General features: G+C 53.9%; 3 protein-coding genes across 6 annotated transcripts in view; 2 read left to right on the forward strand and 1 right to left on the reverse strand.

Annotated features, from left to right (window-relative positions):
• Nucleotides 1–2862, reverse strand: part of FAM227A (family with sequence similarity 227 member A) — a 39456-nt gene extending 36594 nt beyond the window's left edge. The window contains exon 1 of the mRNA XM_078147436.1: nt 875–2862. The gene's annotated coding sequence lies outside the window, so the exon portion shown is untranslated. The remainder of the gene's footprint in view (nt 1–874) is intronic.
• Nucleotides 2863–3425: 563 nt separating this feature from the next.
• CBY1 (chibby 1, beta catenin antagonist) lies at nt 3426–10250 on the forward strand. Of its 4 annotated transcripts, none has more exons than XM_020982621.2 (5): nt 3426–3507; nt 5742–5853; nt 8889–8994; nt 9074–9192; nt 9752–10250. In XM_020982621.2, the coding sequence occupies exons 2-5, from the start codon at nt 5776–5778 to the stop codon at nt 9830–9832; spliced, it is 384 nt and encodes a 127-aa protein (XP_020838280.1). In that variant the 5' UTR covers nt 3426–3507; nt 5742–5775; the 3' UTR covers nt 9833–10250. The 4 variants fall into 4 exon arrangements, with proteins under 4 accessions (XP_020838280.1, XP_078003546.1, XP_078003560.1 ...); XM_078147420.1 differs by lacking the exon at nt 3426–3507 and adding an exon at nt 4782–4900; XM_078147434.1 differs by lacking the exon at nt 3426–3507 and adding an exon at nt 4801–4889.
• A 3036-nt stretch (nt 10251–13286) lies between these two features.
• On the forward strand, nt 13287–16431 carry TOMM22 (translocase of outer mitochondrial membrane 22). Its single transcript, XM_020982623.2, has 4 exons — nt 13287–13466; nt 14850–14968; nt 15317–15434; nt 15767–16431. The coding sequence occupies exons 1-4, from the start codon at nt 13326–13328 to the stop codon at nt 15839–15841; spliced, it is 453 nt and encodes a 150-aa protein (XP_020838282.1). The 5' UTR covers nt 13287–13325; the 3' UTR covers nt 15842–16431.
• Nucleotides 16432–17424: the final 993 nt, after the last annotated feature.

The following is a 17424-nucleotide window of genomic DNA, read 5'->3' on the forward strand; positions in this document are numbered from 1 at the left end:
AGAGAGACACACACACAGAGATAGAGAGAGAAAGGGAGACACAGAGAGACAGAGAGAGACAGAGAGAGAGAGACAGAGAGAGGAAGAGAGACAGAGAGGGAGGGAGAGAGAGGGAGGGGGAGAGAGAGAGGGAGGGGGACAGAGAGAGAGAGACAGACAGACAGAGACAGGACAGAGAACCAGAGGGCTGCTGAAGTATTATTTTTTATTTACTTTAAATGCATAGCAGAGAAGGTCAGAAATAACCTGAGCCAAACAGGCCGGCTTTGCTGGGAACATGTGGGATTTATTGGAGAATTGTGGCAGAAATCACTGGGCTTTGCTCATTGTCATTTGTACATAACAAGGCGCTGACTTTCTGTGCATCTGGATGGATTTGTAACTTGTGCTGTTATGTCTGATCACCACCCCAGCTATGAAATTAATGGAAAAGCGAGAAGTCCCCAGCTTCAGGTACGATCCTCCTTGTATGTTCTACTCTGTAGAGAGAAAAATGCCTATTTTACTTGGTGTTTAAGTTCTGAGTAAAAAAAGTGTGTGCGCGTGTGTATATGTGTGTGTGTGTGCATGTGTGTATGTACATGTGCATGTGTGAGTGTGTGTGTGTATTGTGTGTGCATGTGTGTGTGTGAGTGTGTATGTGTGTGTGTGTGTATTAAATGGAGGGCCCATAGAGAGCAATCCTCTCATTTGATATGAGGAAACTGAGGTCAAGCGCGTGGTGGGGACTCACCCTAGAGTCCCCAGGGTTAGCTGAAGGCAACAGCAAGGCCAGCCCCCGTCTCCCAACTCCCCACTCTACCCATGCCCCCTTCTAAAGGCCCTCCTAACCAGAGTCCATCATCCCACAGAAACCAACCACCGCCCAGCACACCTTGGCCATGCCTCTTCTGTCGAGGTAAGGCTAACACGTCAAGGACCCCTGCTTCCATCTGCACGGAGGCCCCCAAGTGCACCTCAGGAGGCAGTCTGTGCCCCAAGGCAGGCAGTCAGGATGGGAAGAGCCTCAAGTCTACACTCTGTAAAGATGGGCTGAAGGAGCTGGGGAAGAGAAGACTGGGGGTCACGAGAGCTGCCTTTGAGGCTCTGAAGGGCTGTCACTGGAGAAGGGACCAGACTCGTTCCCCCCAGAGAACAGACGCAGGGGCCACGGGGGGACACGGCCAAGAAGAAGCCCTTCCCTCCACAAGAGCTGCCCCTCAGCGGACAGAGGGGCTGGGCTCCCCTTCCCTGCCGGTCTGCCGGCTGAGGCTGCCAATCCCTGTCACATACAGCACAGTGGGGGGCTCCTTCTGCAGATGGGCACCCGCCCCAAATTCTGTGATTCTGAGGTTGGACCCCTGGTGGTCAATCACCTCGTGAGGAGTCTAGACAGGCCCTTCCGTGGCCCAGTCCACCCTGGGCCTGCCCTGGAAGCTGTCCTCACAGACGTGGTAGAAGATGCTGGGCCAGCTTCCCCTCCAGTGGCCCAGCCTTTGAGAGCCCCCCACGGAGTCGGGGGAGGCCACGACACAGTCACAAGCCTCCTCACGGAGGATTCCTGAGGCTGGGAAGACCGAGGCCCTGAGAAAGGACGTCCCCAAGCTCCCCCGAGGCGTGACCGGGCCCGTCTGCGTCCCCTGGCCTCTTCCTGGCCGGCCCTTCGCTCACGTCTCCCCTCCTCTCATCACAGTCACTCCGGACGCGTCTTTCCTGCAGACTGCGGGGGGGGGCTGACTTGTCAGGAGCGCAGAAGCTTCTCCCGGGAGGCTCAGCTGACTCGGTAGCATTCTCACCCTCTGTGGTCACTCACGGGCTATCTGTCCATTCGTTGGCCCACTCCCTCCCTCCCTCCTTCACTCCACCGCCGGGCCCACTGCGAGCCGAGGCAGGCTAGCCCTGGGAATACAGACGCAAAAGGAAGGGGTCTGCGCCTTCGGTCAACAGCATGTGTTTCTTCTGGGCTTCCACGGCTCTGGGGACACAGAGACCAGACCTTCCTGCCCTAACCCACGGAGGGTGGAAATGGCAGCTGTCATCTTCCACGGGGTGCGAACTAGGCCAAGGAGGGGCCGGGGCAGGAAGGGGCTCCCGGGCTGGGCGTCCACAGATCCCAACGGGATGTTCGCAGAGCCTCTAGCGCAGCATGCGGGCACACAGCAGGCGCTTAATAACTGCCTATTCCCTCACACGCAGACTCCGGTTCACTCTCTGTCACTTCCTATTAACCAACCAATCAATGCGCCCCAAGCCAAACGGATCAGTCCTGCGGCCTTGGGCACCGATTCTCACCCTACCTCCGGAACACAAGGCTGTGCAGCACGAACATTTAGTAAGCACCTACTGTATGCCGAGGCGGCAGTCCACTCGTTCAAGGAGCCCTTACAAAGGGCCTACTGTGCGCTCCCTCGGGGAGGGCGGGAATAAGCATGTATTGAGCGCCTACTGTGTGGTGGGCACCTTTACAAACCTCTCCTTAGACCCTCCCAACAAGGGCCACAGAGGATGAATGACTTGCCTGGGGCTATGCAGCTAATGAGTGAGGCAGGATTTGAATTCGGGTCTTCCTGGCCCCACTGCACCACCCAGCGGACGGATGTAACACATGTACACAGTATCTCCCTCGGAGGGGGTACTACTAGGCGGTCTCACATGGGGGCAAAGGCGCGGAGGCGGGAGATGGAACAATGTAGGGCGGCGCCCCTGGCGGCCAGCGGAGACGGGCTTTAAAAGTCACCCGACCTCGCCCAAACCACTAGACTCCTCTGGGCCTCAGGTTCGCGCGCCGTAAAATGGGGGCAAAGGCGTAAAATGGAGGCAAAGACGTGTATGGGGCGGGGGAGAGGAGCCGTAAAGCGCGGCGCTGTCGTGAAAGGCGGGGGCGTTGGCCATTACCTGAGCTGGGGCGCTACCTGCTCCGAGGCCGGTCCCGCCAAGGATCCCTCGAGGACCGGGTGGACTCCCTGTAGGACGCCCCGGAGCCAAGACATGGGGGCCCTACTGGGGTGGGGCCGTCGGGACCAATGTCCATCGTGGCTCTGGCCCACTGTGCGTTCCGACGTTCCCATAGCGACCCCGCTGTTGGCCCTTCGCGGCCTCCGTCCTCCCCAAGGAGAGCCTCATTCCTATGTGTATGTGTGTGCGCACGCGCTCAAGCCCGTCTCGGAACGGCGCGACGCCGTTACTATGGCGACCTCAGGGTCGTCCCTCGGGAGCCGCTATTGTTGGCATGGAGACGAGCGCAATGGTCGTAGGAGGCACAGGGGAGAACGTGACATTTTCCGTTTCTCGGTTTATATCGGGGAGCATATCCGAGCTGACCCTCGTGGTTTCCCTCCAAGAAGGTCAGACGAATCCGACGGCAGTTGGAGCGGATGCGTCCTCTTTCTGACAAACTCCAGCCTCCCCCGCAATCTGCCCTCCACCCCCGCTGCCAGGCAGTGGTAGAGCCCGAGGCGGTGCTGCGCATGCGCTACCTAGCCGTTGGTTTGCGCGACTTTCGGGCCGGGCGCAGGCGGAGATCTGCAGGTACGTGCGTTCTTCTATCTGGGCCTGGGTCCCTTTCTGTTTGTGTATGAGTGGTCCCCTCCAGGAGACAGGCAGCACCCGACTTGGGCCAGGCAAACCGCAGGCGCGTAATCTGCGCACGGGGAGTCGTGGGTTTTCACGAACTCGTTTCCGTATGTGTTGTCTCGAGAGAATGTAAGCTTCCAGAAGGCAGGGTCTCCTCGTCAGGACGTTCTCAGCGCTCCAGCCCGGGCCAGGCACACAGTAGGCACCTAACACTTGCGCGCGGGCTCCCCCAGTAGGGAATCAGGTCTTTTGGGCAGGCTCGTCCGTGTCTGGGCCATCCCCAGTACCCCGCAGAGAGACCAAGGCCCACAGCAGGTGCTTAATATTCATATTTTAAATGACCGGCAGGTTTGTATATGTGCAGGGGATAGAGCACTTGGCCCAGAGTCAGGAAGATCTGAGTTCAGATCCAGCCTCGGACACTTCCTAGCTGTGTAACCCTGGGCAAGTCACTTCACCTCCGTCTGCCTCGCTTTCCCCATCTGTCATATGGGCATAATAGTGTCACCTACCCCCCAGAGTTGTTGTGAGGATCAAATGCCCTTGGCACATAGCGGGCTCTGTATATTGTTGTGTGCGTCTGCTGCAGAGAAGAGGAACTTCTTGAAGGCAGGGCCTGTGTCGATGTTTACCCCTGTCTCCCAAGCTCCTGGTTTAGCTCAGGGCTGTTTAATAACGGCTCAGCCATATTAGCGCCTTGGAGTTGACAAGGGGCTCTGTCTTCTTTCTTCCGTGGGGTTGAGAGCACAGGTATTGGGGCTGTTGATGCAACTTCAGAGAGGGGAAGTGATTCGCCCGGGGCCACACAGCCCGAGCTGAGAGGCCGTCAGGAATGCCAGACGTCAGTCAGGAAGGCCTGGAGTTTGAATCCTGCCCCAGCCCCTTCCTGGCTGGCTGACCCTGGGCAGAGTCACTTTACCTCAGTTTCCTCATCTGCAGCTGGGCGCTGGCAGTTTGGACCCTCCAGCTCCAGAGCCGCGGTTCTCCTGATCCCGTGTCCAGATGGATCTCCCTGACCCTTCTCCAGGCAGTCCTTCTGCCCATCCCCCCCGCTGGGGTCCGCACTGCCTTTTTGTCCAGTGCCCTCCTTGCCTGTGGGAGGCACGTGCTGAGTGTGTGTAGCCCACAGCAGTGATGCCGTCGCTGATGTTTACACGGCACCCTGCCGTTGTGGCTTTAGATACCAGCCTTTGGACCCTCAGGACAAGCCAGTGGTAAATGAGGTAGATCTCTTCTGGGAGGACCCCGTCCCCGCCCTGAACTGTCACCTCTGAACCTTGATGGAGGAGCTTTGGTGCTTTGTCAAGGCCGTCAGCTCTTTGAGGCACACTGAGAAGGTGAAGGTTAAGTGAGTCCAGGGAGGATTTGGGTGAAGATTCCTCTCTCATGCCCACTTATATTTAAATGTCCCTGGTAGCATTCTTCGATGGCGGGATACATGGTAGAGTCATTATTATTACCAGTAATCAAAATGGAGGCAATGGATGAGCTGGGAGAGGAGGATGCTTTGTAAAGCAAGCCCGGCTGCCTGGTGAGGGCAGGGTTGGGGGCTGCTTTACGTATATGGGGCTGCTGAGTGTTGGGGAAATATTCCATCTCATGGCCTCGAGGAAACAGCTATAACACAAGACGTAGAGCTCACGGGCCTGGGCTCAAATTCCAGGCATGCTGCTCACTACCCGTATGACCTAAGGCAAGGCAACCTTTCTGGGCTTTCGTTTCCTCATTTGTAAACTAAAGTCCCTTCTGGCTCTCAGTCCTCCTGGTCTTTTCACTGTCCAGGGCTGCCTCAAATGATCCCGTGGGGTCAACCATCAAAGCCTTTTAATCACTATCTTTGTAGATGAGGAAACTGAGGCACAGACAAGGGGAGTGACTTAAGCTGTGTTCTTCTGTCTCAGTATGGGCTCTTTTCATTTTCTCCGCCACGTAACTCAGTAAGTCCAGTGATGGCTATTCCTATCCCCAGGGTTGGCTCACCCTTTCTGAGTGCCTGCTGTTGGGATATGGAGATAATTAATGAGAGAATGGCATTTGGCCGCATGCCATTTGCATTCCTGGATGGGACTTAAACAAAGTAAAAAGCATCTCGGGGTTCTGAGTAGCACATCCTTGTGACCTGGGCCCGGTGACAGAGGCCACCCATAGAAGTCACCTAACATCTCCCTGCTTTCTTCCCTCGGCTCTAGGAGAAGGCAGACCTGTACTGGGAGCCCACCAGAGATGCCCCTCTTTGGGAATACGTTCAGCCCCAAGAAGACGCCCCCTCGGAAGTCTGCCTCTCTTTCCAATCTGCACTCTGTGAGTGTGTGTGTGGGGCCAGGGCCGGGGGGATGGACGGGACTTCCCTGGCCAAACGAGGAGGAGTCACCACAAAGATACGGGGCAGACGCGTCCTGCCGGGCAGGCCCAGGAGGGCTGAGGAGGCCTTGTTCAATGAGGGGATCCTTGCTCAGAGGTCTGGGGGCTTCCTTCGAAGGGCACTGTCTTTAGAGCCCATTTGTCACATCAGAAGATTGGCCTCATTGCTGCATTGTCACAGTTGGTTAATGGGGAAAAAAGACCCCAACATTTGTTACCCAGCTTTATCACTTCCTTTCCTCCCCAGACTTGGTACCAAATGTCTTTGACAGTTTCAAAAAACCTGACTCACTTTGGGGAAAGGATCAGGATTCACTGTCATGACAGATCTCCAGAATAGCATGAACCAGGACCTTGATGTATTTCAAAGATGATCTGAGCTGTGGCATCTTCACTGGGACAAGTAGAGGAGCCCTCTCCCAGCCCCCAGGGGACAACATGCATTTGGATAGCAGGAATAGCGGCTGGAGCCAGGGATTTCCCTCATGGAGGTGTGGGTGGCTGCGGTGTCAGAGTTGCCTAGGGCATGGAGAGGTCACCAGGTCACCCAAGGTCACTCAGCCCACATGTGTCAGAAGCAGAAGTTGAGCCTCGGTCTTGCTGGCTTTGAGGCCGGTTCCCCGTGCACCACCCCACGCTGCGCAGTCATGTAGCCATAGTCCTGACTGGCAGAAATGCTCCCAATCTTCACTAAGGTCCCTTTGAACTCTTAAGATTCTGTGAAAAAACGGGTTGAGTTTTTTTTTTAATGAATTTTTTCAATTAATAAGCATTTATTTTCTTTCCCTCCAAGGGAAAAGAAAGAAAAAGAAAGAAAGTCCTTGTCACAAACACACCTGGTCAAGCCGAGCCAGATCTTTCACTGGCCTTGTCCAGGCAGGAACATCTGGGGTCTGTCCCTGCTGGGTCAGGAGTGGAGCAGCTGGCTTCTTCCCTGCTCCCTGTATTCCTCAGAGTTCCTGGGTCTAAAATCAGTTCTCACCTGTTTTAAGTTTGGAGAAGGAAAAAGGACCATGAGGACGAGGAAATGCTCTGAGGACAAAGGTCATGCCAGTCAGTGAAGGTCACAGGGCAGGCCAGCAGAGCAAACTCCTCCTTTGCCCCCAAGTCATGCTTCTTATCCATGGCAGAGCCAGTGACTCCAGACCCTGACCAGCATCCTGTCGGCCTTTCTGTCCAGTGTCTGGCAGCCTCCGGAGAAGGGCAGTCACTCTTCCAACATCACGTGAATAAAATTGTAGAATCTTATCACTGGGAAAGACCTCTGAGGTCATTCGGTTCAACATATTCTCACACTGAAATTCCCTCTATAATATCACTAGGAAATAGCCATCTGGGCCACAGGAAACTAAGAGGCAGCTGGTGGTGCCAGAGTGCCGGGCCTGGAGTCAGGAGGACCTGAGTTCAAATCTGGCTTCAGCCACTTACTAGCTGTGGGACCCTGGGCAAGGGCCCAAACCTCTTTCTACCAAAGTTTCTTCATCTGTGAAATGGGCATATTACTAGCACCTACTTCCCAGTGTTATTGTAAGGATTACTGACTATGGTAAAGCTTTCTGCAAACCTTAACACACCTCATGAAGCCTAACTATTACTAACTCACTACCTTCCAAGGCAGTCCATTCTGTTGTTCCAGCGCAAGGAGTTCCCCAAAATCTACCTCATCGTTTCCATTCACTGCTCATAGGTAGACAGTCGGTGCTTGGCAAAGGTAGATGGCGCCCCTTCTCGGGCCTGGAATTCCCCTCCCCATCCCAGAGCACACACACCCCACTGTGGGCCCCTGGGCCAGCCAGTGCAGAGAGTAATGGGAAATCTGCTTGTCCCAGCCCTTTTCCTAATGAGGAAAGTTGTTGTTAAAGAGGACCATGACTTTAGGGAGATGATGCTGTGACTTGCAGGTGAATTGGATTGAAGCGAGGGAGGGCTGTGCAAGGTCACCAGCCCCACCACAAGATGGAAATCAGGATACCTGGAGGTGGCCCCAGATGCACTGGGGGATCTTGGCCTTTTTAGGCTAAGGTCTTAACAGGGCTCAGTTTGTCTGAGGCTACAGCCATTCGGTGATTAAGGCTGGGTAAGAAATGACCCAAGGGTTTTTGGCCAAAACAGAAACAATTGCTATTTACACTCACTCTGAGCCATCTAAGCCCAAACAGTGACCAGGTGGGGCTTGGTCTGGGACCTTCGTTGGCCAGTCTATGAGAGCCCAAGGGTACGGGTTTAAGACATGGTCCTTTAGGAGGAAATCGAACTGTAAATGCCAGTGTATCTCGGGAGGTTTCAGCAATCAAAATCTGGATTCCTGCAGGCAGAGTACCTGCAGGTACGGGTATGGTACCCTCTGTGGCAGAGGGAGGGAGAAAGAAGAGGAACTGTATTGCCCAACTGGAAATGAGGAAAGTAAAGCTGTGATGAGGGAAATTCTTTATCCATGGTTGGCATAGTTGAAAGAAGAGCTGTTCCTTTGATCACTAACCTTGTAACTCTGGGGACGTCGTTAACTGTCTCTGAGCCTCCGTATCATCCCCTGAGAACAGGGGCGACGATTCTTGGCCTGCTTACATCTCCATATTGTGAGGACAAAACTGGGTCTTGTGCATGAAGGGATGGTGGCAGAGGTGACAGCTGGTCGCTGTTTTCTGGGCCTAGCGTGCAGGAGGCCGGCCACAGCCTTCCAAAGACGACGGGAGCCCCATCCCATCTGTGGGGTACTTCACAGTTACACAGCACTCTCGCACACGTGATTTCGTTGGGTCATCAGAACAGCTCTGAGACAGGCGGAGATCATTAGCCCCATTTTTAAGTGAGGAAACTGAGGCACAGGCTCACAAAGTACTGGGCTCCCTCTTGGAGGCCACTGAAGCCATCTGTTAGGCCACCTACTCTCCCGTGGCAGTCTTGATGAAGTGCTCCTGGTGCACCAAGTTCAGGCTCGGCACTGAGCTAGGGTCTGCTCTGTTTGTTCCCCACAGCTGGACAGATCCACTCGGGAGGTCGAGCTGGGATTGGACTATGGGACGCCGACCATGAACCTGGCTGGGCAGAGCCTCAAGTTTGAAAACGGCCAGTGGATAGCGGGTGAGACGCGCAGGCTGCACGCTGGGGCCCCTGCCTGGGGAGGGGGGTCCTCATGGCTTCCGCTGCTCTTCTCCCTTAGAGTCAGGGGCCTGTGGAGGCGGAGACCGCAGGGAGGCCCAGCGACTGCGGAAGAGGAACCAGCAGCTGGAAGAAGAAAATAACCTCCTACGGCTCAAAGTGGACATCCTGCTGGACATGGTGAGGGGCTGGACCAGGGTGTCCTGCTGGATATAGTGAAGGGCCAGACGCAGCAAGGGGCCGGGCCGGGGCATCCCGCTGGACGTGGTGAGGGACCGGGATGGGGGTCCTGCTGGACATGGAGAGGGGCTGGGCCAGGGCATCCCACCAGACTCAGCAAGGGGCCAGATGTGGCGAGGGGGTGGGCCTGCCGTGATGGGGGTTGCTGTGGAGGAGACAGGCCCCCGGCCTCTGCCAATATCTGAGCCAGGCTGGTGCCTGTCCGTTGGCCCCATAAGAATCCCCCCACCCTGTCATTGTTACTTTCTGGGGCCCCTTAGATGTTCCCCATTTCTGGTTTTGTTCCTGACGTGGGCCTCAGGTGGTCGGAAAATCTCCCCATAGAGGCAGCTGCATCTTTGGGCTGAACAAGTGTTCCCCTGTTGGGAGCCCATCCCTTGGCTTCCGGACCCCTCAGATGAGTGACTCCTTCCAACGTCTTCCCCTGTCTCTGGACAGGAGGGCCAGCCCTGCCGAGGCCCCAGAATCATCAGCTGATTATCTCCCACGTTCCTTCCAGCTCTCTGAGACCACAGCCGAGTCCCACCTCATGGAGAAGGAGCTGGATGAGCTGAAGAGCATTAGCCGGAGGAGGAAGTGATGTCAGAGGTGCCAGGCCCCGGGGGTCGGTGTCCAAGGGTCAGGGAAGAGGGAGGGGCTGGCCCTGGTGGACACGTCCAGGTGGCAGAGGACAGCGCCATGCAGGATGGGCTGGAGCCGTGCCTCTGCTCCAGGAGAAGATGGGGACTCGATCCAGAGCCCGGAGATCTTGGGGTGATGTGGCGAAGCAGCCCCAGCCAGAGCTAACCCGATGGAGGGCAGAGCCGCCCCCTCCCCCGCCAAGGCGCGTCGTGGCCTGAGGTCCGGTGCTGGCCTCTGGCCTGGTCTGTCCCTCTCCCAGATTAGTAGCTTGGTGGCTGCAGTGGCTCTTCCAGCCACCACCTCTTCTGGCGGCTGCCACGGCTGTGCAGTTTTTCTAGTTTTTGCTGTTTCTGTTTTCATTAAAGACGATGAAATCAGTCCTGTTGTGTCTCACGTGCTTCTGCCCCTGCGGCCTAGTGGAGACTGGCCATCTCTGTGCCTCGATGGCAGGTGGGACAGAGAACAAGGGAGGCCACACACTGGGTGCTCAGAGGTGCTTCTGATGAGGTCAGGGCATGACGTCTCACAAGGGCCAACGCTGGGGGAGAGGCTGTGGATCAAAGCCGAGGACATGCCTTGCAGACTTGGAGGACAACATAAAGATGAGATGCCGTCATTCCTGCTAGGGCTTCAGGCTTTCCTGTCGGCTCAGGGGAAGGGAAATGAGAGCCAGGAACGCTGCTGACCAATTCTCACCAGCAGGAGGATAGATGCAGGAGTGGCAGCAGCCCCAGCCCAGGCTAACCAGCGGTCATCTGCCGATACACCTCCACTCCTCACTGACTCCATTCTCAGGGCAGGCGAGCTGGCCTCACTGAAGCAGCAGGGCACCCTGGGGGAGAGTCAGGCAAGTCAGGCTACCATCACCCTGACTGTGTCCCCTCAGACCCTGATGGAGACAGACCAGGAGCCTGAGCCCAAGAGCCTTGGGAATAGCTGTGCTACCAGCTCAGTGCCCTCCACCACCATCCTGGGAAGATGCAGCCTGGGCATGGCTCCTTCCTGCAGGGGCTGCAGCCACAGCTGCAGAAGGCCACAGAAAGGAAAGTTCTTATCACCGAAGTCCTTGGCTGTAGCCAATGGTTCACCATCAGAAATATATCAGTGGAAATAGTTATAGTAACTCTCTTTGTGGGGGCAAAGAACTAGAAATTGCAGGGATGCCGATCAATTAGGGAATGGCTGAATAAGTTACGGTATATGAATGTGATGAAATAGTACTGTGCTAGAAGAAATGATGAGCTCAATGATCTTAGGAAAACATGAATAGACTTGTGTGACATTTAAATACAGATGCGAGGGATGTAATTTCTGGGTAATTTAATCATTATATTAATAAGGCCGGCATGTTTGTGTCAGATCAAAGACCCCTCATGGCAGTGGGCTCACAATTTATATGCCCATGGAAGAACAGGTGTTCCTAAGGGTGGCAATCAACACTGATTGGTTAACAGTTAATGGAAGATGAATATTACAATGAGGGTCTTAGGGTACGTGACTTGGGTCACCCAAATCTTGGTCAAAGAGACATCAATTTCCATGTCACCTGTCTAACAAAAGGGAGGATTCACACTTCCCCAGACCTGTCTGAGCAAACACAATGAGCAGGAATGCACCCAGTAGCCCAAACTTAGAATCTCTTTCACTGACTGATTAGATCTTGGCCTGGATAAATCTCTGCCTGAGATTTCCCACACTGGTTGATTTCTGGATGAGGAAGTAGAAAAGGGGAAAAGCCTTGGTCCTAATACAATAATTATTAAATACAAGAGAGGATTTCTCATACTTGCAAAACATAACGAAGAGCAAAATGAACAGAATCAACAGAATGCCATATACAGTAACAGCAATATTGTTTTAAGAACTGAGCAGGGGGCAGCTAGGTGGCACAGTGGATAGAGCACCACCCCTGCAGTCAGGAGGACCTGAGTTCAAACCTGGCCTCAGACACTTTCTCTAGCTGTGTGGCCCTGGGCAAGTCACTTAACCCCCATTGCCCAAGAAATAAAAATAAAAACCAGGAATACAAGAAAAGGTTTAAAAAAAAAAAGACAGTCCTTGCCTTAAAAAAAGAAAAACTGAGCAAATAAGTCATTTTGACTTTTATAAATGCCCAAATTAACTACAAAGGACATATGAGGGAAGGCCGTATCTGCATCCAGAGAAAGAATTGATAAGTAGATGTATGTATAGAATGATTTTGCATATGTAAATGTGTATATGTATATACACCTATGTATATATGTACTATATATATACTTATATATATATACACACACTGCTCTATATACATGCATATACACACACATATTTGTGTCTAATAGTAAGTAGCCATCTCTAGGGTGGGGGAGGAGAGGAAAAAAAGAAATTTACATGATAACTACTATATATTTAAAAGGAATAGCAAGTTGTACCTAATGCAGTTTCATGTGCAATCATCTTTTATTACACTGTTATAGAAATGCTTGTTTTATTCCACAATTCAAAAATTAAATAAATAAAAATTTAGAAAAAGAAATATATCAGTGGAAATGACATTGAAGACAAGGCCCCACCATCTGCTTTGTTGTGGCGCCCTCAGGACCATGGGGCCTTTCCGCTGGACTTGCAACTGAAACCTCCCCCGTGTGCTGTGGCTCTCATTAGAAGGTGAGCTCCCCGAGGGCAGGGGTTGTCTGGCTTCTCCAAGGGATGGCGCTTAGCACAGTGAACACTTTATTCCTTCCTTCCTTCCTAGGGAGGGGACCTACCCCTTGGATGGGTCGCTCTTTGGCTTACTTAGAGGTATGAAGTTATTACTGTTAAACCACCGGCCTTTTCTTTGCCTTTTGACATGACCTGTGGTTTTCCATCTGCTTGCTTCACTCTGCCCTGGCCGAGCAGACCGTAAGCTCCCTGCGGGCAGGCACCCTGGTGGAGGCTCCGTTCCCTTGCCCACAATCTGCATTTATGACTCCCTGTCCCATCCCAGTACGAGGAAGCACTTTGGCCAAAGTCGCTACAGGTCAGGCCCCACAGTGCGCCCGTGGGCCGAGGCACCAAGGACAGCGCCTGCCCCCGGGAAATCACTGTCAGAGGTCTCCTCAATGAGTGGGCAGGCCCTGCAGCAGCTCAGCTGTTTATCAAAGCCTTCCAGGAGTGCGGAACCTGCGGCCTCGAGGCCACCCGTGGCCCTCCAGGTGTTCAGGATTTGTTCTGTGAAGTTTGGGTTCCGTCAAAGGGCCGCCTTGAGGACCTAGAGGGCCACGGGTGGCCTCGAGGCCGCCACCCACAGCACTAGGGCGGAATTGACGCACCTTGAATCTAAAGGCCTCCGAGAAGTCCGTCCTCCCTCCGGGCCGCGCGGGGGCGCTCGCGCTCTCACGCTCTCCCCCTTCCCCGCCCCTCCCCGGACGCTCTGCCCGCCCTGGAGCCTCGCCTCCTCCTTTCCGCTTCCGGTGTCCCCTAGAGCCATGGCCGCCGCCTCGTCCGCCGCCTCTGTCGCCACTTCTGCCGTGTCGCCCTCGGGGTCGGCGGGGTCGGCGGAGGATTTGCTGCAGAAGAGCAACGCCGAGGAGGTCGAGGAGGAGCTGGAGGACGACGACGACGACGAGGTGCGGCCGGGGCCAGGCAGGGCGCCCCCGAGCTGGGGGAGGGGGGGGCCGGGGAAGCGGCAGCGCGTGGCCCCGGGGGGCGGGGCCGGGGGCGGGGCCGAAGCGCCCGCAGAGGGCGCACTGAGGTGACCCTGCCCACTTTACAGACTAGGAAACTGAGGCCTCCAGAGCGGGTCCGGGGAGCTAGGCCCTCTGACTCCGAACACTTCGCCTTTTGCATGCAGCGAGCACTTATTAGGCGCCCACTGTATAAGGGGGCAGGGGGCAGAGGAGGGTGATGATAGGCCGAAGCTGACATGTGACAGATAAGGAAACTGAGGCCCAGTGGAGGAGAGTGGCTTAGTCAGTGCCTCTGGGTGACCCAGTGAGCTAGGGGCAGAGCTGGGATTTGAACCCAGGACCAAGGGCCAGGAGGTGCTCAAGGTCGGGTAGGGCCTCTCCCTGAGGCCCAGAAGGGGAGAGAGTGGCCCAAGGTCACAGTGGTGTCAGAACTTGAATCCAGGGCTTCTGACGAGGCTGTGGACTCAGAGTACTCGCACTGACCCCTTGGTAGTGTAGATTTGAGAGACTCATAGGAATCCTGGGAGGCAGGACTGGAACCCAGCTCCCTTTCAGGGCCAGGCTGCTCCCCTGGGTTTGCCTTGTGTGGCCCCGTTGTCATCTTGCCCCACCCCCCAAGGTGGGCTCCCCCAGGGCAGGAAGCCTGTTTTTGCCTTGGTATCCCCAGAGACCAGTAACTGCTTGTGAATTACAGATGGGCCTTCTGTTGTGTCTGCAGCCTCTCCTCTCTAGGAGGAGGCTGATGAAGTAGTAGAAGCTCTCTAATGAGGGGGCTGGACCAGAGCAGTGAGCCTGGAGTCAGGAAGACCCGAGTTCGAATCAACCAATCACTTAACTTCTACTTGCCTCAGTTTCCTCTTCTGTAACATGGGGATAATACAGCGCCTCCCTCCCAGGGTTGTTGCAAGAATCCAGTAAGATAATTGCAAAGTGCTGGTGCACATGGTAGCTGCTGTATAAATGCTCACTTTTATTACTGTCAGATGAGGGCTAGGGCCCCTTCCAGCTCTAAACCTGTGATCTGTGGTCTACCAGGGCTTGCTGGGAAGGGGATGAGAAGCCGAAGGGGAAGGAGGACAGCCAAGTCATCACAGCAGAGATCTAGAGCCGAAAGGGACGTCAGTGATTGTCTGATCCAAGCCCTTACTTTTACAGAGGAGGAAACTGAGGCACAGAATAGCAATTGACAGAGGTGACCAAGATAGAACACAGAGGTGACCAAGATAGAACACAGCTGCGGTTTCACTCGGTCCCTCTGACTCCAGCTTGTCGCTGGAGACCAGAGCCCTGCTGTGGTTTTCACCTCCTTCTTCAATTCTGCAGCTTGATGAGACCTTGGCCGAGAGACTCTGGGGCCTGACGGAGATGTTCCCTGAAAGTGTCCGGTCCGCCGCTGGAGCCACCTTTGACCTCTCCCTCACAGTGGCCCAGAAAATGTACAGGTGAGCTGCTGCCCGAAGCAAATCCCTTTCCGTCTGGTGCCACTGAGAAGTGAAGGGATTCGCCATTTTTAGGCAACTCATACATTTCAGGGCCAAGATTTGAATCGAGGCCTCCTGACTCCTTCGTCATGCTCCCACATTTAAAAGTAAAGATAATCCATACCAGGTGCTTTCCCTCCTAGCACCCCTGTGAAGTAGGGAGTTTCTGTACTTTACAGAAAGGGAAAGTGAGAACACTCCCCATTATACCAGTGGGTTTCCTTCAGAGCTTCTGAGGAAGCCTGAAGGATATACTCTGCTAGGATCCCATGTGCCAGGCTCACCCTGTCTTCCTGTGGTTTGGGGCAGGTTCTCCAGGGCAGCGTTGTGGATCGGGACCACCTCATTCATGATCCTTGTTCTTCCGGTTGTCTTTGAAACGGAGAAGCTACAGATGGAGCAGCAGCAGCAGCTACAGCAGCGGCAGGTGAGGGGCTAGGGGGTGGGGCGGATTTAGCTCAGACAGCCTCTGGGTCACACTCAAGGCTGAATTGGGCCCTTCTTCACTTGAATGAACCTTGATTCACACACCTGAGTATGTAAGTGTGTGGACAGATGTGAGTCTGAGAGCTAGCAGGGGCCTCATTGAAGCAGGAATGCCTAGACAGTGAATCCCACGACAGAGTCCATGTTGGACGAGCCTCAGTGTCTGTCAGGTGAAGGGGGCTGGATTAGGTGATCTCAGGTCCTTTGCTGGTTGGTCACTCCTGTGGATGTGAATGGCTCTTTTTTCTTATGACGCCTTCCTTTCTCTTACAGATACTCCTTGGTCCTAATACGGGGCTGTCTGGAGGGATGCCAGGGGCCTTACCTCCACTTCCCGGAAAGATTTAGGGGAAATCAGCTGCATCTGACTGTGCTTGAGGGGAGAAGTTTCAAATTCAACTGTTTGCAAACTGTTGATTATTTGAAACATTTTTATTTTTTCTGGGTTTTTTGGGGCATGTTGAACCATCTGAACACTATGGGCAGAATCTTCCCCACCCCCTCTCTAGAGGTGTGTGTTTCAGTTCTGCCCTCCACACTGGCATGAGGTTTTTTCTTCAGTGCTCCTCCTCTGATACAAGTGAGTGCAAGGATGCAGTGACCCCAGCTCTGGCCTCTCATCCCCATTGCTAAGCTGCTTTCAATAAGAGATCCCTTGCCTTTTCCTGGGGGAACTGAAGGCAGCAGGAGTGTGTTCCTGACCACTCATTGAGAACTGTTGGGGGAGAAACTCGAATCAGACCCAGTGCATCAAGTGTGGGGTTGACAAGAGTCACTGTGAATCTGCGTGTTCTCAAGGCCAGGGGGCAGAGTTCAGGATGAAGGAATCATAGCTCCCTCCTGGTGTGCTGGCTGTTTTTGTTTGCCCTGTAAAGCAATGTGTGTATGAGAAAATCAGTGCTGTTTTATATTAAATAATAAAAATGATTCCAACTCCAGGTCTTGGCCATATGGCTTATTCATCTCCTTTGGGGTAGTGACTCTCCCCACTGGCTCCTGTGGATTAGATTTTACATAAGCTGCCAGTAGCATGACCACCCAGTTCTCCCAAGCAAGGCAGTGTCAGGCTACGCCGTCTGTTCCATGTTTTCCTTCATTAGCCAATAATCTCACCCAGACAGTGGCCTGTATTCACCTTGCATTGGGTGGGGGCTAGCCAGAGGCCCATCTACAGCTCTCCAGGGACTGCTGGAGAACAATAAATGGAAAAGGTTCCAGAGCTTGCCACAGCCTTATAAAAAAGCCATTTGCAGAGGGTGAGTAACCAATTAAGTTGATCAAATATTGGTTTTATTTTGTATGTGAACTGGGGTGGGGGGTTAGGCCAAGGATGGAGGCCAGCTCTGGCAGGACCTAAAAAGCTTCAAATAATGTGTCTGCCTTCCAAGGATTGGTCCAGTGAAGGATGGAGAGGCTGGTCTCCAGGACTTTGGCTACTTAGTCTTTTTTCTTAGCCCTAGCAACCTGAAAGGCCTCCATGGCTTGGGGTGGCAAAACGGAGAGAGACAAGATTCACTCCCAAGAAATCAGATTCACAGACAGCCTCTAAGATGGTGTGGGAGGTCTGATTCCTGCCCTACCAAGACTTACATCCTTGGGGATATTCACTATTACCAAGGCCTATGTCACAATAGATTTGTTTCTGAAAAACCTGTTTGCATTTCCAATATATATGATGGGGATTCAATCTCTTAGTAAATTTGTGTGAATTGGGACCATAGGATTTAAGCCTGGAAAGGATCACAGGAGTCATGTAGTCTCCCTTTATTTTACAGATAAGGAAACTGACACAAGAGACAAGGAAAAGAGCCAGATTTGGGCCCAAGCCTATAAAAGTATGGTACGGCCTTGGGCTCCCTGGCTACAAGTAAGCTAACTTGACCCAAAGTGGGCAGTAAGGAAAATCTGTGCTACCCTTGAGAAGTAAACCC

This window comes from Phascolarctos cinereus, unplaced genomic scaffold, assembly GCF_003287225.1.
Source record: "Phascolarctos cinereus isolate Bilbo 61053 unplaced genomic scaffold, phaCin_HiC Scaffold_1;HRSCAF=81, whole genome shotgun sequence".
In the NCBI taxonomy this organism is placed as follows: domain Eukaryota; kingdom Metazoa; phylum Chordata; class Mammalia; order Diprotodontia; family Phascolarctidae; genus Phascolarctos; species Phascolarctos cinereus.